At 43.5% G+C, this 26,671-nt stretch overlaps 1 protein-coding gene across 1 annotated transcript in view; it reads right to left on the reverse strand.

The window, feature by feature from the left end:
* LOC126266822 (probable cytochrome P450 4aa1) overlaps nucleotides 1-26,671 on the reverse strand; it is a 221,698-nt gene that overhangs the window by 56,965 nt on the left and 138,062 nt on the right. Inside the window, exons 4-5 of the mRNA XM_049971373.1 lie at nucleotides 13,605-13,695; nucleotides 6,770-6,949 (exon numbers count right to left, since the gene is read on the reverse strand). Coding sequence (XP_049827330.1) covers nucleotides 6,770-6,949; nucleotides 13,605-13,695 — 271 coding nt within the window. The remainder of the gene's footprint in view (nucleotides 1-6,769; nucleotides 6,950-13,604; nucleotides 13,696-26,671) is intronic.

Raw genomic sequence — 26,671 nt, forward strand, 5'->3', positions numbered from 1 at the left:
CTGCTTTCACTACTACATCCCTCAGAGCTACCCATTCTTCTTCTACTGTATTTCTTTCCCCTATTCCTGTCAATTGTTCCCTTATGCTCTCTCTGAAACTCTGTACAACCTTTGGTTCTTTCAGTTTATCCAGGTCCCATCTCCTTAATTTCCCACATTTTTGCAGTTTCTTCAGTTTTAATCTACAGGTCATAACCAATAGATTGTGGTCAGAGTCCACATCTGCTCCTGGAAATGTCTTACAACTTAAAACCTGGTTCCTAAATCTCTGTCTTACCATTATATAATCTATCTGATACCTTTTAGTATCTCCAGGGTTCTTCCACGTATACAACCTTCTTTCATGATTCTTAAACCAAGTGTTAGCTATGATTAAGTTGTGCTCTGTGCAAAATTCTACTAGGCAGCTTCCTCTTTCATTTCTTTGCCCCAATCCATATTCACCTACTATGTTTCCTTCTCTCCCTTTTCCTACACTCGAATTCCAGTCACCCATTACTATTAAATTTTCGTCTCCCTTCACTATCTGAATAATTTCTTTTATTTCATCGTACATTTCTTCAATTTCTTCATAATCTGCAGAGCTAGTTGGCATATAAACTTGTACTACTGTAGTAGGTGTGGGCTGCGTATCTATCTTGGCCACAATAATGCGTTCACTATGCTGTTTGTAGCAGCTTACCCGCATTCCTATTTTCCTATTCATTATTAAACCTACTCCTGCATTACCCCTATTTGATTTTGTGTTTATAACCCTGTAGTCACCTGACCAGAAGTCTTGTTCCTCCTGCCACCGAACTTCACTAATTCCCACTATATCTAACTTTAACCTATCCATTTCCCTTTTTAAATTTTCTAACCTACCTGCCCGATTAAGGGATCTGACATTCCACGCTCCGATCCGTAGAACGCCAGTTTTCTTTCTCCTGATATAAAATCGTATATATATATATATATATATATATATATATATATATATATATATATATATATATATATATGTGTGTGTGTGTGTGTGTGTGTGATCGAAAGTATCCGGACACCTCAGACACCTGGCTGAAAGTGACTTACAAGTTAGTGACGCCCTCCATCGCTAATGCTGGAACTCAGTATGGTGTTGGTATACCCTTAGCCTTATGACAGCTTCCACTCTCGCAGGCATACGTTCAGTCAGGTGGTGGAAGGGTTCTTGGGAAATGGGAGACCATTCTTAACGGAGTGCTGCACTGAGGAGACGTATCGATGTCGGTCTGTGAGGCCTGACACGAAGTCGGCGTTCCAAAACATCCCATAGGGGTTCTATAGGATTCAGGTCAGGACTCTGTGCAGGCCAGTAAATTACAGGGACGTTATCGTCGTGTAACCACTCCCCCACAGGCTGTTCATTATGAACAGGTGCCCGATCGTGTTGAAAGAAGCAATTCCCATTCCTGAATTGCTCTTCAACAGTGGGAAACAAGAAGGTGCTTAAGACATAAATATAGGACTGTGCTGTGATAGTGCCACTCAAAACAACAAGTGGTGCAAGCCCCCTCCATGAAAAACACGATCACACCATAACAACACCGCCTCCGAATTTTACTATTGGCACTACACACGCTGGCAGATGACATTCACTGGCAATTCGTCATACTCATACCCTGCCATCGGATCGCCACACTGTGTACCGTGATTCGTCACTCCACACAACGTTTTTGCACTGTTCAGTCGTCCAATGTTTACGCTCCTTACACCAAGCGAGGAGTCGTTTGGCATTTACAGGCGTGATGTGTGGCTTATGAGCAGCCGCTCGACCATGAAATCCAAGTTTTCTAACCTCCCGCCTGATTGTAATAGTACTTGCAGTGGATCCTGATGCAGTTTGAAATTCCTGTGTGATGGCCTGGATAGATAGATGTCTGCCTGTTACACATTACGACCATGTTCAACTGTCGGCGGTCTCTGTCAGTCAACAGACGAGGTCGGCCTGCACGCTTTTGTACTGAACCTGTTCCTTCACGTTTCCACTTCACTATCATATCGGAAACAGTTGACCTAGGGATGTTTAGGAGTGTGGAAATCTTCTGTACAGACGTATCACGCAAGTGACAGCCAATCACCTGACCACGTTCGAAGTCCGTGAGTTCCGCGGAATGCCCAATTCTGCTCTCTCACGATTCCTGATGACTACTGAGGTCGCTGATATGAAGTATCTGGGAGTAGGTTGCGGCACAATGCACCTAAGATGGAAAACGTATGTTTTTGACAGTATCCGGATACTTTTGATCACATACATATGAAACAAACGAGGTAATGTGGGTGAGTGTTGTCAATCAGTCCGCTGAAAGCTTACTCATTTAGAACAATGTTCACACGCAGATAATATTTATACAGGGTGTTACAAAAAGGTACGGCCAAACTTTCAGGAAACATTCCTCACACACAAATAAAGAAAAGATGTTATGTGGACATGTGTCCGGAAACGCTTAATTTCCATGTTAGAGCTCATTTTAATTTCATCAGTATGTACTGTACTTCCTCGATTCACCGCCAGTTGGCCCAATTGAAGGAAGGTAATGTTGACTGCGGTGCTTGTGTTGACATGCAACTCATTGCTCTACAGTACTAGTATCAAGCACATCAGTACGTAGAATCAAGAGGTTAGTGTTCATCACGAACGTGGTTTTGCAGTCAGTGAAATGTTTACAAATGCGGAGTTGGCAGATGCCCATTTGATGTATGGATTAGCACGGGGCAATAGGCGTAGCGCGGTACATTTGTATCGAGACAGATTTCCAGAACGAAGGTGTCCCGACAGGAAGACGTTCGAAGCAATTGATCGGCGTCTTAGGGAGCACTGAACATTCCAGCCTATAACTCACGACTGGGAAAGACCTAGAACGACGAGGACACCTGCAACGGACGAGGCAATTCTTCGTGCAGTTGACGATAACCCTAATGTTAGCGTCTGAGAAGTTGCTGCTGTACAAGGTAACGTTAACCACGTCACTGTATGGAGAGTGCTACGGGAGAACCACTTGTTTCCGTACCATGCACGCGTGTGCAGGCACTATCAGCAGCTGATTGGCCTCCACGGTTACACTTCTGCGAATGGTTAATCCAACAATGTGTCAATCCTCATTTCAGTGCAAATGTTCTCTTTACGGATGAGGCTTCATTCCAACGTGATCAAATTGTAAAATTTCACAATCAACATGTGTGGGCTGACGAGAATCCGCGCGCAATTGTGCAATCACATCATCAACGCAGATTTTCTGTGAACGTTTGGTCAGGCATTGTTGGTGATGTCTTGATTGGACCCCATGTTCTTCCACCTACGCTCAATGGAGCACGTTATCATGATTTCATACTGGATACTCTACCTGTGCTGCTAGAACGTGCCTTTACAAGTACGACACGACATGTGGTTCATGCACGATGGAGCTCCTGCACATTTCAGTTGAAGTGTTCGTACGCTTCTCAACAACAGATTCGATGACCGATGGATTGATAGAGACGGACCAATTCCATGGCCTCCACACTCTCCTGACCTCAACCCTCTTGACTTTCATTTATGTGGGCATTTGAAAGTTCTTGTCTACGCAACCCCGGTACCAAATGTAGAGACTCTTCGTGCTCTTATTGTGGACGACTGTGATATAATACGCCATTCTCCAGGGCTGCATCAGCTCACTAGGGATTCCATGCGACGGAGGGTGGATGCATGTATCCTCGCTAACGGAGGACATTTTGAACATTTGCTGTAACAAAGTGTTTGAAGTCAGGCTGGTACGTTCTGTTGCTGTGTGTTTCCATTCCATGATTAATGTGATTTGAAGAGAAGTAATAAAATGAGCTTTAACATGGAAAGTAAGCGTTTCCGGACACGTGTCCACTTAACATATTTTCTTTCTTTGTGCGTGAGGATGTTTCCTGAAAGTTTGGCCGTACCTTTTTGTAACACCCTGTATATGACCATCTGTATCTTTTCCTTGATATTATTTAGTTTTCCAAGCTTTTCTGCTTATCTTTCGATAGTCATAAAGTTTCTATGTCGTGGTGAATGATTTTGTGTGATTAATATTTTAGTCTCCCTGAGGAGCAATAAACATTAAAAAAGATTGAACCGCAAAGTAAGAACGAAGAATTTCGTCCCTGATATACTTAAAACTATGGTAATCGGTAATTTACAGCATAATTCCAAATTTGAATTTTTTTCGAGTCACATTTAGTTTGGCGTACTAGGAACCCAAGGAAGCCATTTCACAACTCCGTCGCGGCAACAGTTAATTAAAACAGAGACTCGACAATACTATCGAGTGTTTTGGTCATCAGTCTCTAGATTGGTTCGATGCAGCCCGCCACGAATTCTTCTTCTGTGCCGGCCTCTTCATCTGAGAGCAGCACTCGCAACCTGCGTCCTCAGTTATTTGCTGGATGTACCCCGCTCTCTCTCTTCTACAGCTTATACTCTCTACGGCTTACTCAGTTTCTATGGAAGCTATTCTCTGATGTGTTCATGCGTTATAGTCCTATCTCTTCTCCTTATGAATGTCTTCCACATTTTCCTCTCCTCAGCGATTCGGCATAGATCTCCTCATTTTTAATTTAATCGCTCGATATAGATTTTGTTATTCTTCCTCAACACCGTATCTGAAACGCTTCCAACCTTTCCTTTCACTGACAGTGACTCATCACCCTAAAATGCTATGTTGCTGGCGTCTATACTCAGAAATTTCTTTCTCCTCTGTTTACGCGATACACAATTTACAAAATGGAGGTTGCTATTCCTTCTTTTCCTGCGAATACGCAAAAGAAAGCTATAACTGAGCTGTGACACTGGTCACAATCAAGCGAAGCCCTGAGTTTGTCTCTTCAAAGCTTTTAGCGGCGTTCATTCCTGATATCGAATGAATATTATTAAGGTGCTACGTCGTACGGAATCCATGCAACTTTTGAACGCTAAATGTCTGTAATAGAGATGAAATTATAGCCAAAATCGGCAGAAATGTTACGGCAAGCCTTGCGACACACCATAATCACGTAACTTTCGGAGTCACTGCATACTGCCGACATAATTCATGTTTTACGCATCTGAATGTCCACTCCATAGATAATATTTCTCTACGGTCTTACTTAGATAAATGATACAATATTAGAGCTACTGACAAAATCAAGTGACAAAATTTTCTTGATTCTTTTTCGAATTATCACGAAGCTGTAATCAAATTTGTTTACGATATCATATACTTTGTTTTTCAACTTAGACTACAACTGAAGAGAAATATTGTGGTCTTCGCTCTAGAGAGGAATCAGTTTGCTCAGCTGATGTTCCTAGCACAGCCATAGCAAGACAAACACCACAACTTTCATTACGTGTTCACTGAATTACGAAAAAATTGGGAATATGCAAACTCAAAGAGAGCAAATTACGGCACAAGCCGAACGCAACAACTTATTTAGGCAATAAATAGTAGGAGTTCGACAGTGAGCGGTAAATCAAATTTTGAAATTTTTTGGGAAGTTCCTATGGGACCAAACTGCTGGGGTTTTCGGTCCCCTAGGCTTAAGCACTACTTAATCGAATTTAAAGTAACTTACGCTAAGGGCAGCGCGCACAGCCATGTCCGAGGGACGGGGGAAAAGGCGCGAACCGGGACAAGGTGCCCTGGACCGCTCGGCTACACCGGGCGGCAGGCAATTTTAAATATTGTCGGCGTTTGAGGAAAGCTGGATCACTGGGATCTAAGTGTCATTTCTGACTCATTATAAGCTGCGTTCGTTGTGTCTGATCTAGTCAAACAGAGAGGACCCTGATGTTAACGCAAGGAAACAACGGAATGTGGAGACACTTGTTGAGACAAGTAACAAATCGATAATTAATACGAAAAAGCGGGTAAACACAGTGCCCTGGTGAAGTCGGCCACCGAGCGCAATAGTACTCTTTGAAATTATTTTCAGGCCAATGCACAAATGGCAATAGCATCGCATGGAATTTATCAGTAAATTGGAGCATTCAGTAAAAGTCTGGTGGATTGACAAAAGGAGCATTCAGTAAAAGTCTGGTGGATGGACAAGCTGCCAATGCTATGTTGGTTTCATGAATTTCATTTGATGGCTGATGAGGTTATGGATTCACTATGCACCACGGTAGTGAGTATTAAGTGACATATTGGTTAGACGAGTGTCGTGTGTTACTGCACTCAGCAGATAGATTTGGTAGGATTAGCAACAACCACTTGAGTATAGTGATGCACCGTGCATGATGTCGACAAATCAGATCAGTGTAGTTCACATAACATTCTCGTTTAGAGGTTGTGTTGTATATAGGCGGATGAATAGATAGTGTATGGATACTGCGAAACAACGGACACTTGTGGTGTACGAAGGTCGACGTACGACTGGGTTCCGATATCAATAAAATATCTAGACAGAGCGCCGTTCTGTACTGAAGTGGTTCTAACAACACGACCAGGACGTCAAACATTTTTAGTGATCCAAGCTATTTATAACTCAGAATCATAGAACGTTTTTTGAATGTCATCAAATGCTGGAGGCCGCTATCCACCCAGAACTGTTCTCTGCATTTGAGGTCACTTATGAGCCGTAACACTGGCTGAAGGGAGGCTCGAACTGATCATACTACTGCCGACACCTCATTACAACACTGCCGCGAGTAATCGCCGTTGTGACTGAGGCAAAAGTGGGACTTGTACTGGAACCATAATTCCAGGACAGGACTATAACATGATTGAGCCGGTTGCCGCAGCCATACTGCTGGCCGCCTTACCGTTGAGGATGTCTATGACGCAGTGGTTGACGTCCGGCGCCACGTTGACGTCCCCCATCCTGGAGGACAGCCTGGAGACGAGCGCCTGCGCCGACGAGGAGAACGTCTCCACGAAGTTCTCCAGCACGCTCATGTGGAAGGCGGGCTGCAGCAGCAGCCTGTGGTTCCGCCACTTCTTGCCTGTAAAAAAAAGAAAACATTGAACGCATGGACCAGCTAGTTCCGCAGGACATTGGAAAAATGCAGAGACAAACATGCTAACGAGAAGAGACCACAAACTACTTAAATGGATGGCAAAACCTATACTCTGACTGACACCGTTGATACAAAGCTACGAATAGCTAATGAGAACAGATCGTTGTGACGAAATCTATTTGTAATCCTGGGACGTGCCCCTCTTCACAGGGATCTCTAGCTCCACGTCAGCCAATGCTTTACTGATGGATACTGCCCAGTAGACATTACGGTAAGACGTCGTGTAGCCCCCTACTCGTTATATAAAGTAGATCTGTCGAAAATCACGTCTTAGACGAAAGAATAACAACTAAGGCCCAAATCAGTAGGACAACGTGAAAAAAAAAAAAAACTGAAGAGTTCACCCGCTTTTCCCGTTCACTACAGAACGCCTAGCCTTTGGCCGTGTGAACCCTAGTCAGGGCTTGATACACTGCATAAAGTGACCAGGCCAGTACAGATGCAACAGGAAAGAAAATGAAGTCCATAATTACGGTCATACGGAACGCCCGACCACATGATCTTTGACTGTGATGGCTATAGTGATGGCTATAGTGATGGAATGAGGAAAACCATTGCAGACTAACCAACCACTGTACGAACTTTTCAGAAATTACAAATAGTTTATAAAAGTAGACAGGGTTACTAATACTATTTTCCAAATTTGAGAGGATACGGCAATTACAAAAATCCCTCTCATCTACATCTACATCTTTATCAATACTTCGCAAGCCACCTGACGGTGTGTGGCGGAGGGTACTTTGGTACCTCTACCGGTTCTCCCTTCTATTCCAGTCTCGTATTGTTCGTGGAAAGAAAGATTGTACGTATGCGTGTGGGCTTTAATCTCTCAGATTTTAACCCCATGGTCTCTTCGCGAGATGTACGTAGAGGAGCAATATAATGCTTGACTCCTCGGTGAGGGTATGTTCGGCCGGCCGGTGTGGCCGTGCGGTTCTAGGCGCTTCAGTCTGGAAACGCGTGACCGCTACGGTCGCAGGTTCGAATCCTGCCTCGGGTATGGATGTGTGTGATGTCCTTAGGTTGGTTAGGTTTAAGTAGTTCTACGTTCTAGGGGACTGGTGACCACAGACATTAAGTCCCATAGTGCTCAGAGCCATTTGAACCATTTTTTTGAAGGTATGTTCTCGAAACTTGAACAAAAGTCCGTACCGAGCTACTGAGCGCCTCTACTGCAAAGTCTTCCACTGGAGCTTATTTATCATCTCCATAAGGCTTTCGCGATTACTAAATGAACCTGTAACGAAGCGCGCTGATCTCTGTTGGTTCCTCTCTATCTCTTCTATCAACCCTATCTGGTACGGATCCCACACTGGTGAGCAACATTAAAGCAGTGCGCGAACATGTGTACTGTAACGTACTTCCTTTGTTTTCGGATTGCATTTCCTTAGGATTCTTCCAATGAATCTCAGTCTGGCATCTGCTTTACCGACGATCAACTTTATATGATCATTGCATTTTAAATCACTCCTAATGCCTACTCCCAGATAATTTATGGAATTAACTGCTTCCAGTTGCTGACCTGCTATATTGTAGCTAAATGATAAAGGATCTTTCTTTGTATGTATTTGCAGCACATTACACTGGTCTACATTCAGATTCAATCTCCATTCCCTGCATCATGCGTCAATTCGTTGCAGATCCTCCTGCATTTCAGTACAATTTTCCATTGTTACAACCTCTCAATGTACTACAGCGTTATCCGCAAAATGCCTCAGTGAGCTTCCGATGTTATCCATAAGGTCATTTGTGTATATTGTGTATAGCAACGGTCCTACGACACTCCCCTGCGGCACAGCTGAAATCACTCTTATTTCGGAAGACTTCTCTCCATTGAAAATGACATGCTGCGTTTTGTTATCTAGGAACTCTTCAATCCAATCACACAATTGGTCTGATCCTGCACAGCATCACTACGGAAGTGTGAGTGTGACTCACGAGGTGCTAGAGCGTGTGTCTAGTTCAAAAAATGGTTCAAATTGCTCTGAGCACTATGGAACTCAACATCTGAGGTCATCAGTGCCCTAGAACTTAGAACTACTCAAACCTAACTAACCTAAGGACATCACACACATCCAGGCCCGATGCAGGATTCGAACCTGCGACCGTAGCAGTCGCGCGGTACCGGACTGAGAGTCTAGAACCGCTCGGAGTGTGTCTAGTGCTGTGGAGTATCTAAGCGAGTGTTGCGTTGCGCTACAACCAAGATCACAGCACCACACGAGACACAACCCGCAATAACACACAAACCAGCGCAGCATCCACTTGTACTCGGCGATGGTCACAAGGAATTGCACGTCGGATGGGCGTGCATATCACATGCAGTGTAATACAGTGGCGTTATCAGTCCCGACGTTTTCCCAAGGCTGTTTTGAAACACAAAAATTTTAAAAAAACGTTTGTTGCCGGAGACTTAGAACGGAAACGTAGTCTGAGAGCATTCCAGAACATTTACATATTTACAGGAAGACAAATTAACGAGCAATATGAAAAAACGCAGATTAGTTACAAACTACGGCGGGCACATACTTTATTGAACGTGTAAACGTCACTACAGATATTCGTATTCAGGTTATGACACGTTCGGTATGCTTGCCATCATTGGTGATGATGGGGAGCAGACCAGCATCGAAATTCTGCAACATCGATGCTGCCGATGACCTGATTGACTGTTTTAGCTCAGCAATGGTTTTGGGGTTATTACTGTACACGATGGCTTTAATAGAGCCCCACAAAAAGGAGCCGCATGTGTTCAGATCCGGAGAATGTGACGGCAAATCGAGGCCCATGCCAGTGGCCTCTGGGTACTCCAGAGCCAGAATGCGTTCTCCAAAGTGCTCCTCCAGGACATAATACGCACACTCCTGCTTCGATGGGGTCGAGATCCGTCACGCACGAGCCCCATTTCGACTAAATCGGCGTAGCTTTGGATAATGGGGATAAAAAACATCTTCCAAACACTGACATACCGTTCGCCATTCAACGTGCCATCAATGAATATCGCACCGATTATTGCGTGACTGGACACTGCACACCACAAAGCCACTCGTTGAGGGTGAAGGGACTTCTCGATCGCGAAATGCAGAATGTCAGTCCACCAAATACGCCAATTTGGCTTATTGACGAACCTATCCAAATGAAAATGGTCTTGAGAATACTAATTCCCGTCAGGCCCCGCGGTCAACCGTGCAGTTTGAACGTCCTAACGCAAACTCATCAGAAGCTGTGACGATCTTATTTCATGTCGTTCGCCTGTAACCTTCTTATTTAGAACCTATCGCAAAATGGCTCCTATCATTACATATTGTCTGGTTAGTATTCATTATTTTTAAACTTTACTTTTCTCTACTTTTAGTCAGTACCTAAGCATACAGTCTATGAACTAACATTGTTACTCTTACACAATACTTGGAAGAATATATATATATATATATATATATATATATATATATATATATATATATATATATTTCCTTTTTACAATTACTTCTTATAATCATGACGGTGCTGAGACACAACTTCGTAATCAGCCGAAACATAAAATAATTTTAAAAAATGTTAAAATGTATTATATAAATAGAAACACTACATTCTAAAGGAAGCAATTACATTAACCGCATCCAGTTTTCTGGGTGTGCGGAAGTAGAGGGATTTCTTGTGTAATAAATATATGTGTTAGCTCGCCACACATAAGTATACAACCACCACAATGCTGTTATCACAAGCTACTGGAGTGAATTCATGCACATCGGTTTTTGCAAGTGTCAGCACGAAGTTGACTTTTATCTGCTCTGAGTCCATATTTCACAGAAAGGCGATTACAGCTCGTCTTGCCAATGGCAGGGGGTGTTAAATTTAACAGTGAAATAACAAGGTCACACGACAAACATAGTGCAACTCAGCTCTTCCTTTTGAACAAACATAACTCGAGTCCTCCGTCAACAAAAACGTGACAGTGTACGTACCGTGCGACAACTTAAAGTTACGTAACCGCTCAGGAGTAAATGGCGCTCAGAGGTTTATTATTTCAACGAGAAAACTGCTAGATGCAGTGGCGCAAGACGGAGCTCAAGGTGACCTACCGACAGAGCTTCATTTAAACTAATAGAACCCAAGAACTACAGACCTCGCGAATTACACGCCAAACATCTTCGACAAAAAGGATGAGAAGGAGACCAGATCCAATACAAAGTAATTTCAGTTACGTAATCCTGGAAGAATTGCTATTTCCGTAGATAGCTCGTTGGATGGTTACTTGCTGCAATTTTCAGAGTAAAGAAATTTTAAAACAGTAGAATACTTCGGTCCACAGGAACTAGATGAATGAGGTGCCCTGTATTCGCCTTCAAGAAGAGGCACCCCGTTTCATGTTCTCTGCGATTCCTTTAAATTCATTCTGGCGGTTGCCGAGAAGAATTCTTCAACAACAGATTTATTGGCAAACACTTGGAGAAACAAGGTAGCGTTCCGCCCTTCGAAGTGAACTGGAGTTTAGCAATAATTTCCCACCCTCCTTTATAGGAACTCATGCATGTCTGTATGTCGCTTGAGCACTTCACTGTGTAAATGCCGCCCGGAGTGGCCGAGCGGTTATAGACGTTTCAGTCTGGAACCGCGCGACCGCTACGGTCGAAGGTTCGAATCCTGCCTCGGGCATGGATGTTTGTGATGTCCTTAGGTTAGTTAGGTTTAAGTAGTTCTAAGTTCTAGGGGACTGATGACCTCAGCTGTTAAGTCCCATAGTGCTCAGAGCCATTTGAACCATTTGAACTGTGTAAATACCTTACGTCGTTGTCAGTAGGCATTGGGAAGGATAAGAGGCCAATGCCAACGAAATTTGAAGTTGGGCAGATTTTTTTGATATTAAGACTATCTGGTATTTCCTTACGTTCAGTTCTTAATGCAGGTCTGAAATGTGGTTGGATACAGGAATTCTGACACAAAAATGTCGGTTACTTCGTGTTAATCGTAAAGTCTCAACAGAAAAGTAGGTCAGAAAGCGTACATCCTACAAATGTAAAAATATCACGTGTCGTCCCAGCTGCGCGGCTGTATTCGTGAACAAGGGTCGCAGTTTGTAATAATTAACGGAAAATCATCTCAGAAAACAAAAGTCATATGCGGCGTTATCCAAGGAAAAAGTGTAGGCCCTCTGCTGTTCCTAATGTATATGAAAGATTTAGAAAACAACTCTGAGCAGCCCTCGTGCAATGTTTGCAGATAATGCTGTGAGTTAACACTCTCGTAAACTCATCTCATGATCAAAACCAATTTGAAAATGATTTAGACAAGTTATCTGTATGGTGCTAAAGATGGAAGTTGACTCTAAATAGTGAAAAATGTGAAGTCATCCACATGAGTAGTAAACGGAATCCGCTAAATTTCGGTTACACGCTAAATGACACAAAAATAAAGGCTGTATTTTCAATTAAATATTTAAGGATTACAATTGAATAACTCAAATTGGAAAGAACGCACAGAAAATGTTGTCGCGAAGACAAAATAAACACAGTTTTATTGTCAGAATACTTCCGTAGAAAGTGCAACAGATCTGCTAAAGAGAGTGCACACGTTGCACGGGTCCGCCCTATGCTAGAGTATTGGTGTACTGTATGGTATCCGGATCAGATCGGATTGACGGATGTTGTCCATTAAATTCAAAGAAGGGCAGGTCATTTCGCGTTATCGCGAAACAGGGAAGAGTGTGTCACATATATGATACGCACGTTGGGGTGTCAATAATTTTTTTAAGGCGTTTTTCTTTGTAACGAGATCTTCTCATGAAATTTCAGTCACCAACTTTCCCCACCCCAAAATGTTTTTTTTTTTTTTATACCAGCCAACACAGATAAAAGGAATCAAAGCTCATACGGAAAGATTTAAGTGTTCGTATTTCACGCGCGCTGTTCGAGAATGGAAGGGTAGAGAAATAGTCTGAAGGCGTTTCCATAAACACTCCACCAGGCCTTGAAGCGTGAATTGCAGAGTGGTCATGTAGTTGTAGAAGTAGATGTCTGTAATTTATAAGGTGTCTCCGTGAAATGATAGAATTTGTATTCTTGGGTAACGCCGGATATCACTTCTGGTATCCTGGCTTATTTTCCGCTAATTGTTACAAACTGGGACCTTTCTACACGAATACAGCTGCACAGCTGAGATGGCACGTGATATTTTTACATTTCTAGGATGTACGCTTAATGTCCTCCTTTTCTGGTGAGTCTTTCCGATTAACACAAAGTGTCAGAATTCCTGTATCCAACCACATTTCAGACATGACCATCCTGCATCTTGTGAGCGGAATCAGGGAGACGAATTCCGGTATTGCGTCTCCCAGTATTTGATAGCAACGAACAGCTTATTGTTCAGGGATACTAACTCTGGCTGACTAACATTTGATTGAAGGCTGATTGCTGGCCACTTCTGAGATAGTGAATCCTCGGTTCTTTGCTCTGTTGTTTCTGGTAAGTGAAACACCATCAGCAGTCTACTCTAAACCATCAGCGAACGCAACACTCCTAGTGAAGTGCTGCTTGTGGGACAGAGGAGGGTAGCGGCTGCCACAGTCCCCCCAGCCACTCACCGCTGCTCGTGATGAGTCCGTCCCCGATGAAGTTGTGCAGCAGCCGGTAGTAGGAGATCTTCTCCGTGTGACGCTGGCTCTTCAGCACCGCCTAGAACATAAAAAAAGAAAATAAAGCAAGAAACATCTACTAAAACTTGTAAAAATTAATCAAGCACGAGAGAAAACCGCTTTGTACGTGGTTGGGTTCTTTTAAATGTGGCTCTAGGGTAACGCATTAAACAAGCGTACAACGCGATATATCATTTGTCAGTCCAGAAATTATCGAATATCTTGTATCACATATTAAGTGTTCCCTTCATGCCGACATGTTATTTGGCGTTTCTCTTTCTCGTACATTGATCTGTGAAACTGCACAGAGAGATGTTGCGGGACGATCCTCATAGGGGCAAAAGTGACTGTCCGGAGTAACTGAACTTCTATGTACAGTACTTACTTTCCTCACTCACACAATTACAAAGTGTCCGTCTTCTTAAACGCGTCATATAATCAGAAAAGTATTGTTTCCTTCATCAAACACCACGCGTAATGACAACGATAGTAAAATTGGGGGCGTCAAGAGCTTTTCTTTCATTTTCTCACCCGCAAATGGAGTAGGAAGGGGCAGAACGATTCTGCTACACTACGTAGTATCCATCACATATTGCACGGTGGTTTTTAAGAGTAGATGTACGCTGGTAATACAAAACATTATGACCACTACCCACTGCGACGTTGGATGCCGCCTGGTGGCTGTGCGGGCAGCTGACGTGGTAACAAAAGCATGTAAGCGGAGCAGACACGTTTGGGTCAACACCCTAGCGAAGATATGGACTGCAGACGGGGAAATCCATTGACATAAGCGACTCTGACAAAGGGCGGATTGCTATTACGCAGAGGCTGTGAAAGAGTATCTCGAAAACTGCGAAGGTGGTCGAATGTTCACGTGCTATTATCTATGAAAAGAGGTAGAAGGACAGTGAACCTGTCACTAGGTGCTAAATGGTTGGAAGTCCACGGTTCTACACAGAACATGGGGTTCGGAGGCTTGTGTAGGGTAGATGGTGATCTGAGGCATCTCTTCCGAAAGAGCACAACGCTGGTGAACGCACAAATGTTTCGGAGTACACCGTTCAACACACATTGTTGAACAAGCAGCTCCACAGCAGACCACCCCTACGCGTTCACATGTGGACCCAACGACATCGTCAGTTACGATTGCAATGGGCACGGGACCATCGGGATTCGATTGACGATCAATGGAAACGTGTCGGCTCTTTAGGTGAATCACATGTTTGCCACACTCGATCTACGGTGTTCTCCACAAACGCCGTCATCGAGGAGAAAGGCGGCTCGAAACGTGCAGCGCGCCACGGACGCAGTCTGGCGGAAGCAGTATTATGCTGTGGGGGCCATTCTCCTGCGTTTGCCGGGACCTGTCATAGTACTCGAAGATACGCTGACTGCTGCGAACCACGTGCATCCCTTCATGCTTGATGTCTTCACCGGCGGCGACGCCATCTTTCAGCAGCATAATTGTCCGTGCCTCGGAGCCGAGCCGTGCTATACTGGTTTGAAGGGCATTATAGTGAACTGACGTCGATATCTCGGCCACGAAATTCGCCTAATGTAAACCTTGTGGAACCCATAAGGAACCCTATAGGGCGAGATCACCGCGTACACAAATCAGCTGGTCGTTATTTACACGAATTACATGACCTGTGAGTAAATCCGCCAGGGTAGCCGAGAGCGCCAATCCGCTGCTTTTTACCAGTAAAGTTGTATGAGTCGTTATTCCAAGTAGTACTGTAATATATAAAAATCCAAGGAGCCCAGCTGTGTACTTCAGAGTTATCACAAAGGTCTGATTACAATATCATGGACACGGTCACGAGTTTGTAGGTGGATACGGCGTCGAACGTAGTATTATTAATCGGTAAGCATAAATCTACAACAAGACAATATTTCATCCATGTAGAACAAATATGAAATGATTCTTTACCCACTTACAATCAGAGCCCATCTTATTGCGTTTGTCCGACACGCCGAAAAATTAATCTCATTATCTCCATATATAAACATTTATTATTATATTTTTTATTTTATTATAAAGTGGCGACCGTAACAGGATTCGAACCTGCAATTGCCCCCTACTGTGCACTGTAGGAAATAAGTCTCTTTATAAAGGGAGACAGTATACCTGACATGCAGAATCAGTGATGTATTTCGATCCAAAGGCAAACAAACAAGCTGTTACGCAGGTAGTCATAATATTTTTGCTCGTCATTGTAAAAGTAACTTTTCCTTTTGGATTTGTGGGAGTCACATAAACTCTTAAGAAAGTAGGTGTGTCACTGTAGAATTTGAAAATTAGCAATGGTTGACGAAGGGCTAACTCATACTCATTACTTTCAAACATACAGTTGTGGTAAATGTTTTCAAGCGGAGCTAGAGAACTTCACCCATCTTATTCATGCGGTTTGCCTATCAAGGATCTCTTAAACAAAGAACACAGAACTCGTTTGCTTTGGGTAGTTATTTGGTTTACACTGGATATAAATTTCTGGATCTGTGCAGTGTCCAGATTGCAATAGCTGACATAATGTGGATATATACTGCATAGCAATAATAAGAAGAGAATGGTAAATGTGACCTGCGATGCAAAAGTCGTTACAGTTTGTGACGTGTACTCTCACAGCAACAGCATTTCACCCACGCCACGACCGATAGTAAGCCGCCCTGGGCATAGTAAAAGAGAAAATACTTGAAGAGTTCTCTAGACATGCTGTTGTATCAACAGTGTGCAGCAGCAAGAACTTTCTCTTTATGGCGATGTCAGGAGAATTATAAGTACCTCGACTATCGATACTGTGGTGTTCCTTTCAATGCTTATAAATTAATAAAATTTTAAATATTTCTGCTATTTGAAGTGTGTAACACTAAAGTGTCTGTGTAACCTTGTGGAGGCGGGTGGCGCGTACTTGAGGTGGACATAGCCGCTAAATCTCGCACTCCAAGTCTGATGATCGGCAGCTCAGTATTCTATTCTACAAGCCGTTCATGCTACCGTATGTGTCCGACAGAGAGGTTGGGATTACAGTCGGGATCTAGATGAACTGCTGCGATAGCGAATTACACTACTGGTCATTAAAACTGCTAGCAAGAAGAAATGCAGATGATAAACGGGTATTCATTGGACAAATATATTATACTAGAACTGACATGTGATTACATTTTCAAGCAATTTGGGTGCATAGATCCTGAGAAATCACTACTCAGAACAACCACCTCTGCCCGTAATAACGGCCTTGATACGCCTGGGTATTCAGTCAAACAGAGCTTGCATGGCGGGTACAGGTACAGCTGCCCATGCAGCTTCAACACGATACCACAGTTCATCAAGAGTAGTGACTGGCGTATTGTGACGAGCCAGTTGCTCAGCCACCATTGACCAGACGTTTTCAATTGGTGAGAGGTCTGGAGAATGTGCTGGCCAGGGTAGCAGTCGAACATTTTCTGTATCCAGAAACGTCCGTATAGGACCTGCAACATGCGGTCGTGCATTGTCCTGATGAAATGCAGGGTTGCGCAGTGATCGAATGAAGGGTAGAACCATGGGTCGTAACACATCTGAGATGTAACGTCCACTTTTCAAAGTGCCGTCAATGCGAACAAGAGGTGACCTATGGCACCCCATACCATCTCGCCGGGTGATACGCCAGTATGCCGATGACGAATACACGCTTCCAATGTGCGTCGCGGGGCATGAAACGGAAGCAGAGGTTGGGAAGGGAGTGAGACAGAGTTGTAGCCTCTCCCCGATGTTATTCAATCTGCATATTGAGCAAGCAGTAAAGGAAACAAAAGAAAATTTGGAGTAGTTATTAAAATCCATGGAGAAAAAATAAAAACTTTGTGGTTCGCCGATGACATTGTAATTCTGTCAGAGAGAGCAAAGGACTTGGAAGAGCAGTTGAACAGAATGGACAGTGTCTTGAAAGGAGGATATAAGATGAACATCAAGAAAAGCAAAACGAGGATAATGGAATGTAGTCAAATTAAGTCGGGTGATGCTGAGAGAATTAGATTAGTAAATGAGACACTTAAAGTAGTAAAGGAGTTTTGCTATTTGGACATTTAAAGTAGTAAAGGAGTTTTGCTATTTGGGGAGCAAAATAACTGATGATGGTCAAATTAGAGACGATATAAAATGTAGACTGGCAATGGCAAGGACAGCGTTTCTGAAGAAGAGATATTTGTTAACATCGACTATAGATTTGTCAGGAAGTCTTTTCTGAAAGTATTTGTATGGAGTGTAGCCATGTATGGAAATGAAACATCGACAATAAATAGTTTGGAAAAGAAGAGAATAGAAGCTTTCGAAATGTGGTGCTACAGAAGAATGTTGAAGATTAGGTGGGTAATTCACGTAACTAATGAGGAGGCATTGAATAGGATTGGGGAGAAAAGAAGTTTGTGGCACAACTTGACTAGAAGAAAGGATCGGTTAGTAGGACATGTCCTGAGGCATCAAGGGATCACAAATTTAGCATTGTAGGGCAGTGTGGAGGGTAAAAATCGTAGAGGGAGACCAAGAGATGAATACACTAAGCAGATTCAGAAGGATGTAGGCTGCAGTAGGTACTGGGAGATGAAGGAGCTCGCACAGGATAGATTAGCATGGAGAGCTGCATCAAACCAGTCTCAGGACTGAAGACCACAACAACAACAACAAAGTGTGTTCACCGCGATGTCGCCAAACACGGATGCCACCATCATGATGCCGTAAAAAGAACCTTGATTCATTCGAAAAAATGACGTATTGCCATTGGTGCACCCAGGTTCATCGTTGTGGCGCTCCTCTCTTTGATGCAGCGTCAAGGGTACCCGCAGCCATTATCTCCGAGCTGAAAGACCGTGCTGCTGCAAACGTCGTCGAACTGTTCGTGCAGATGATTGTCGTCTCGCAAACGTCCCCATCTGTTGACTCAGGGATCGAGACGTGGCTGTATGATCTGTTACATCCATGTGGCTTAGATGCCTGTCATCTCGACTGCTAGTGATGCGAGGCCGTTGGGATCCAGCACGGCGTTCCGTATTACCCTCCTGAACCCACCGATTCCATATTCTGCTAACAGTCATTGGATCTCGACCAACGCGAACAACAATGTCGCGATACGATAAACCGCAATCGCGATAGGCTACAATCCGACCTTTATCAAAGTTGGAAACGTGATGGTACGCGTTTCTCCTCTTTACACGAGGCATCACAACAACGTTTCACCAGGAAACGCCGGTCAACTGCTGTTAGAGTATGAGAAATCGGTCAGAAACTTTCCCCATGTCAGTACGTTGTAGGTGTCGCCACCGGCGCCTACCTTATGTGAATGGTCTGAAAAGCTAATAATTTGCACAACACAGCATCATATTCCTGACGGTTAAATTTCGCGACTGTAGCACGTCATCTTCGTGGTGCAGCAATTTGGAAGTTGCCTCAGAAGAGTCCCCTCGGCATACTCTGAGATGTCCAGTGTCCACCCAGTCCTTCGAGCGTGCACTTTAAAGCCCAGGACCCTCAAGCGTGTCTGCTTAGTGCTACTCCATAACTTTAATTCGCTAAAATAAGCATCTGCTACGAGACGTCGTTACGAGAGAAGTGAACTTCGCTGCGTGAAAGCTTCTGTAACGGCTTTTTTATTGCGGCAGGAAAAGCGTTTAAATGGAAATTTGTCGAGGTGCATTCGTTTACTGAGTAATGAAAGCTTTCCAAGACGCAACTTAAGTAAGCGAAATCACTCGCCGTGTATTACAGGACGGAAACTCATTCGCACGCATTCCATGACAGTCTGTAATACCACACTGTACAGTGAAATAACGTGTAACATACTTACCACATTGCTGTAACCCACTTTTTAAAAAGATGTTGATAGATTACGTAATGTGAAAACTTGAACAAGCGTAACGGCTCGTTCGTAACGAGTATATTCGCGGGAGGCTTTTCTCTCCTCTTTACCGTCCCGTTAAATTACATTTTCTTCAGTTAAAACAACATGCAGAGGTCGTTTGGGATTTTCGCAGTAATAATACCTTGCGAAGTGAACACTGTGGCTGACACACTGGGCTCGAACTCGGAACAAGCGGGGTTCAAATCCCCATCCAGTTACTCCGCTTAAATAATTCCAACTGGGCTTCAGCGCCTGTACAAAGTCATCAAGTGAAGTCATTGTTCTTTTACTTCGCATACCGCCTAGCCAACATCTGCGTCCAACTGGTGCACAGTGATTCAGTTCAGAAGTTGCTACCTGCTTCTAACATAACCTCTGGATACCTGCGGGCAGCAGACGCACATGGGATTTGGATATTATGTGCAGGTGCCTGATACACCGAAGCGATCGCTTGAAAACTATCATTGTCACCGAAATCAGCAGATTGTTTAATTAGTACAGCTAGTGAAACAACAACGGCTTCACTTAGTTGTCCAGGTTTACGTTTTCGTGGTCTCTTTAAGCTGTTCCAGTCTGATAACGGTTGCGTCCTATGAATAGGACACAGGCAACTTCGCTCACTGTTCGCCTCATCTCTACATCTTCGAATGCATCCACACTCTGCAAACCAATGGGAAGCGCATGGCGAGGGCACGTCCCACTGTACCAGTTACCAGGGTTTCTTCCCGTTCTATTCATCTGCGGAGCGCAGGAAGAATGGTTGTTTAAATGCCTCCGTGCACACTGTAATTAATCTAACCTTGTCTGCTCTATCTCCATGGGAGCGCTAGACAGGATGTTCTTCTTAGCTGAGAACATTGAAATATCTCGAAAGTTACATATCGGATCAAAACAAGTAATAGATCCAATTCTTTTGTCTCGGAAGGCGCATCCAACGATAGCACCCTCGATCCGCCGCCCTAAACCCTGCGTGGGTGGCGGGGGGCAACTTTGAAATTTTCTGTGGGAACTCCTGTTTCTTATTGCATACTACGATTCTACGGCAGAAGCAATATACGTTTCGTTTCAAAGCCTTTCCTTCGTTTCGGCACAGATGGCGCTGTAATCGGAGGAATAGAAGTGGGTCAATAACCGTAATTAACGACATGTTACTCAATGCCTCTTGAATGTCGAATGGCACGTGGGACCCCATCTCCATCTGCGAAGGCAGGACGGCTCAGTATTCCACAACTTCTAATTGGAAACCCTATTCGCAACGTTGCATTCCTCCGACATATCGATCAGGGGACTACCCGATTCACCACCGTGGCCGTGTGGCGAATTATAACTTATCGTAAGAGTACACTACGACCAGAGTTCACGTATCTTGCAGACGTAGAACAGATAAACGGCTCTAAACATTAAAATACTTGCCAAGTGTTTATTGCCTGTACACCTACCTATCATTTGCAGTGGACGATGACTGTTACAACCACAGAAGAAAAAACTGAAATGATTCTAATTTACGGAGAACGTAGGAGAAATATTGAGGCTGCTGTTGCCTTGTATGCCGAGCGCTTTCCGGAGAAAGTACGCTTTCGTTCGTTCTTTTACAAGGCTGTGGACCCCTTTAGTCTGACGGCAGCGTACAGACCGGCAAAAGTAAACTACCCAAACGTCTTAGAGGAGAAGCTAATGGAATTGCTGTTGTAGCGGCAGTGCACCACAACACTCAAGATAAGCGTCCGGCGATTACTCCTTGATTCCGCTATTTCCGTACGTAGTATTGTCGCAATACTGCATCGTCTTAAATATCTTCCACGCCACGTGTCACTGCATCAGGAAGCTCAGGTGCTGATTTCCGTAACCATGTAGTGTTTTTCGAATGGGCGCGTCAACAAATGCAAACGACCCTCACGTTTTATGCCGATGATGATGATGATGATGATGATCTTTGGTGTGTGGAGCGCGGCATTAGCGCCCGTACGAAGTCCCAATTTTTACATACTCCAATTTTTTCACAGTTCAAGTAGCGACTGCTACGAATGATGATGATGAAGTGATGATGACAACACAAAGACCCAGTCCCCTGGCAGAGAAAATCCACGACCCGGCTGGGAATCGAACCCGGGTCCTCGTGATCCAGAGGCAGCAACGCTAGCCACTAGACCACGAGGTGCGGACGTTTAGCGCCGAGGTACTATTTTCCGATGAATATGCAATCACAAACCATGGAGCAACAACCGGCATAATATGCATTACTGGTATGTAGACAATCCTCTTTGGTTACGGCAAGTTGACCATCAACTTCCTTGGTCGGTTAACGTACGTTGTGGCATCATGGGGAAGAAATTCATTGGTCCGTATTTTATCGACGGCACACTAAATGGATACAAATATCGAACGTTTTGGAACACGAACTACCGGAACTGCTGCAAGATTTTGTCCTGGACGTTGCACAACGTATGTGACCAGCGCATTACGTAACTGAAGCGTGGGAGGTATTAGACGCTGTTTACACTGGTCAGTGGTTGGCAGAGGTGGCCCACTTAATGGGCCCTGCTAGGTAGCCGGATCTGACGTCGCCGTGGTAATATTTAAAAGATAAGATGTACCAGAGAGTGCCCAGAGGACGTGAAGATGTGGTCGACCGCATCAGAAACGCCTGTGCTGACATTTCGGCAGATATGCCTCTGTCCTGTATACCGTCATTTAAAAACCTGATCACTGAGTGTGTTGAAATTGGTGGTACTTTACGTTCGAACGTTTACTCTAACTGAAAAATAACGGTAGCGTTCTCCTCCACATTATCACGAGTATTGCCGTGTTCGATATGTCGGAGAAATACAACGTTGCGAATGGGGTTTCCAATGAGAAGTCTCTCGTACCCTCCCAGCGTAGAGGTACGGTCACACCTGCCATTGGATATTCAGGGGTCATTTGGTAACATGCCGTAAATTACGATTGTATACTCACTACTATTCCTCCGATTACAGAAGAAAATGATTCAGACGAAACGTATGTAGGTTTCACTGTAGAATCGTAATCTGCAATAAAAAAAAAAGTTAGAATTGAAGATTTCAAAGTTGCTCCCGCCACCTATGCACGGGGTGGGTCGGGGCATCATTAGATGCCACAAACAAATTGGAACTATAATTTTTTATCCGATGGGTATTTTTTGGGATATTTCAATGTCTTCATTTAAAATGAACACCTTGTATAGTGACTTGTAGTATATTCCTAAAGCAGTCATTTGAAGCCAGTTCTTGAAACTTTGTTACTAGACTTTCTCGGGATAATTTCCGTCTATCTTCAAGAGTCTTCTACTTCAGTTCATCCGTGACACTCTCCTTCGGATCAAGCAAACCTGGTAACTTTCAAGCTGCCCTTCTCTGTTTACGTTCAATATGCCCTGTTACTCCTATTCAGTACGGGTCCTACACACTTGAGCAATATTCTAGAACTGGTCACACGAGTTATTTGTAAGCAACCTCCTTTGTGGACTGCACTTCTGCAGTATTCTACCAATAAAGCGCATTCTACCACCTGCTTTACCAACGACTGAACCTATTTGCTCGTTCCATTTCAGATTCCTACAAAGTATTATACCCAGGTATTTGTATTGTTGGTTGGTTGGTTTGGAGAAGGGGACCAAACAACGAGATCATCAGTCCCAATGGGTTAGGGAAGGATGTGGAAGGAGATCGACCGCGCCCTTATAAAGGAATCATCCCAGCATTTGCCTGAAGAGATTTCGGGAAATCACGGGAAAACCTGAATCAGGATGGCCGGACGCTGGTTTGAACCACCGTCCTCCGGAATCCGGGTCCAGTGTGCTAACCACTGCACCACCTCGCTCGGTGTTTGTATGAGTTTACCATTTACAACTGTGACTCATTGATATTGTAGTGATGGGACCCTACGTTCCTCGATGTATGAAGCGGACAATTTTATACATCTGAATGTTTAAAGCTAGTTGCCAATCGTCCTACGTCTTTGGAATCTTATCAAGATCTGACTGAATATTTGTGCAGCGTCTTTCACACGGCTTCATTATAGATAACTGCATAACCTGCAAAAAGCCTGGGGTTACTATTAATATCGTCTGCATGACCATTAATATACAACTTCAACAGCAAGAGCCGCAGCACATTTACAAGGGGAAGACCCGAAGTTACTTCTATATCTATTGATGAATTCCCATCCAAGATAAGTTGCTGCGTCCTACATACCAAAATATCGTCAATACAGTCACAAATTTTGATCGATAGCCGGTGGTGCCGCACTTTTTATAAAAAAAATGGTTCAAATGGCTCTGAGCACTATGGAACTTAACATCTATGGTCATCAGTCCCCTAGAACTTAGAACTACATAAACCTAACTAATCTAAGGACATCACATAACACCCAGTCATCACGAGGCAGAGAAAATCCCTGACCCCGCCAGGAATCGAACTCGGGAACCCGGGCGTGGGAAGCGAGAACGCTACCGCACGACCACAAGATGCGGGCACACTTTTTATAATAAACGAAGATATGGTGAGAGTCAAATGCTTTACGAAAATCAAATATATATCTACTTGACTACCTTGATCCAAAGCTTGGAATATATCATGTCAGAAAAGTGCGAGTTGGGTTTCACATGATTGACGTTTTCGGAATCCATGCTGGTCGGCATGGAGGGGGCCATTCTGTTGGAGATAACTCATAATATTTGAGGTCAGAAGATGCTTAAAATTCTACAATAAATCAATGGCAAGGACATTGGACGATTCCAGCTATTATTTGCATCACAATGGAGCAGCAGCTATTTGTAGCTCTCGAAATTTTGTTTATCTCCACAACCTACAATATATTTTTTACTTTTTTCCGAAGTACATGCAACTGCTTCCAAAAATCTATGTTAAAAAACAGAAGTATCGAGAAAGCTCACATATATGTTTATTCTGAACTGTATTATCATCATAAGCGGCGTATTTTGATAATTTGTCTCCCTCGGCAGCTCTTGGCGTAATTTTCTTTTTGTACCTGTCGTTCCACCTATACCACTAGAATTGCATGAGCAACAAACATAATAGTTTTCAAAGAGAAGCTAAAAGCAACTGAAGCTATTTTGTACTGGACGCTGAAGTCATTAGAGATGATGGACGGAAAACTAAAATCAGAGCTTAAACTCGTATTACTAGCGATTACGAGGCCCATTTGTGAACCACTACGATCACCATTAAATACTTACTCCCCAGTTCTTAACAGCACATTTTGGATAACAGGTCGGAACACCTAACACACTGAGAGTGTCTCCATAAACGACTTCGGACTTAATAGCCTTCATCAAGGTATTCACCTACGCTTTCACTTTGGGAATTTCTTCGCTGTCAGGCTAACTGAATGCAAAGCTGCGTGGAACCCGCGGCATAGAACAATGAGATGCGTCGATGCCAAAAAGGAGACAACCGGTTACACAACACACGACCACTATTCACTGATGCTCTGCGTACAACGTCATGAATGCAACAGCTGATTACTAAATACCTTTCCAGAGACACATTACATTGTGTACACCGGCAATAGACCGCACGCTATTCAATTCTGGTAGACGTCTGAGAGTCTACGGACTGTCGCAAAAATAAACACGTCCGGTCGTCGAATGTTGTGGCTGAACATGATGATTATTTTTCAGTCGTTTAACACAGCAATAATCAAGTTGAGTAATTAAATGTGTTGAATAACGAACATTGCTTTTTGCTCTTCTAAATCGTTGGATACTAGAGAAGCTTTCAAGTGCATTTCCACATTGAGAATATGTCCAATATTGTTACAGGTCTGAAATTTGGTCTACGTATCGTTCAGCTCCGGCGGAGGACCAAATCAGAAATTGTAACTGTTTTCGAAGTTGGAATATTTATTTGCTCTCATCATTATTCATGTTAAGTCGCTTACATTACTGACATTTCAGCACCGACTATATTCATTACATTCTGCTCTTCGTTTTCAGGTAGGGAAAATGTCACTAAACTTCGCGTCTCGGCAGCGAACTGAACAGCATAACAGCGGTGAAGAAATAATAACAGCTCTACGAACAAGCCCACACGACAGTCAGTGACCGAAGGTCTGTCCTGTCATACGGTACGTGAGGCACTACTGTACGCTACTGCTGAGCACATCCTTTATTCACCCTTAACCTCACAACTAAAACTGTTTCCTCGTCTATTAAGTTCTTCCCTTGTTCTCTCGTGCTTTAGTGTACCCCTTTCCTGACCTCACGACGCTGAAAAACATCTGCATCGTTACCGGGAATCGAACCCAATTCCTCTGACTCTCTGGCGGACACACTGACCCTTCACTTACTGGGGATGGTTGCAACAGGAGGAATTTCTCCACTGTATTGCTGTCGCCAAAGTCTGTTGGCATCGTCATGAAAATGATTCGTTTGGCAAAGAAGCGTCTACTGTACATCGGTTCTGCAACAGTCTACAGTGTCCCAGGATTGTAAACAGACACTTTCGCGATAACGTCATTACCTTTCGCTACCAGTGTCACTTTATCCGATATTCGACAGCTTATCACAACAATATAATTCTCCCACCTGCCCTGCTAGCTGATATCACAAATGATTGTTTCTTTGGCTATATTTTTATTTCATAGGGGGAAATGCTAAGACTCATACCCCACAAAGGGAACAAATAGCTGTGGCATTATTTTAGAGGTGTTTACGTAAATGTATTTATCTGAATTTCCTTCTATCAGGAAACATTGAAAAGTTATTTCCTGTAACAAAAGAACAAAGAAGACTGGAATTTCAAGCCCCATCGACAACAAAGTCGTGCAATAGGTAGCAGAAGCTCAGCTTGGAGAAGAAAATCTACCGAGTCCTTTTCAGAGAAAGCAGCTTTGAGCAAGACAACCGTCCTCCTGAAACCAATGTCTTACACAACACCTGCGTCACCTTGCTCATATAATGTATGCTGTTTGAATAATCACACTGCTAAACAAATGCCTCTTCGAACTGAACACTGCCTTAGTTGCCATAGAATTAATTTTTCTACCAGTTTTGTTTTCCTGTCTTATCACTTCAGATAAAGACATATTTTTAGTTATCTGTTTTAAAAGGTGGAACGAATTGAGAAGTAGAAATGGATGTGAAATCCAAAACATACCTTAGTC

Source organism: Schistocerca gregaria, chromosome 4, assembly GCF_023897955.1.
Source record: "Schistocerca gregaria isolate iqSchGreg1 chromosome 4, iqSchGreg1.2, whole genome shotgun sequence".
Classification (NCBI taxonomy): Eukaryota; Metazoa; Arthropoda; class Insecta; order Orthoptera; family Acrididae; genus Schistocerca; species Schistocerca gregaria.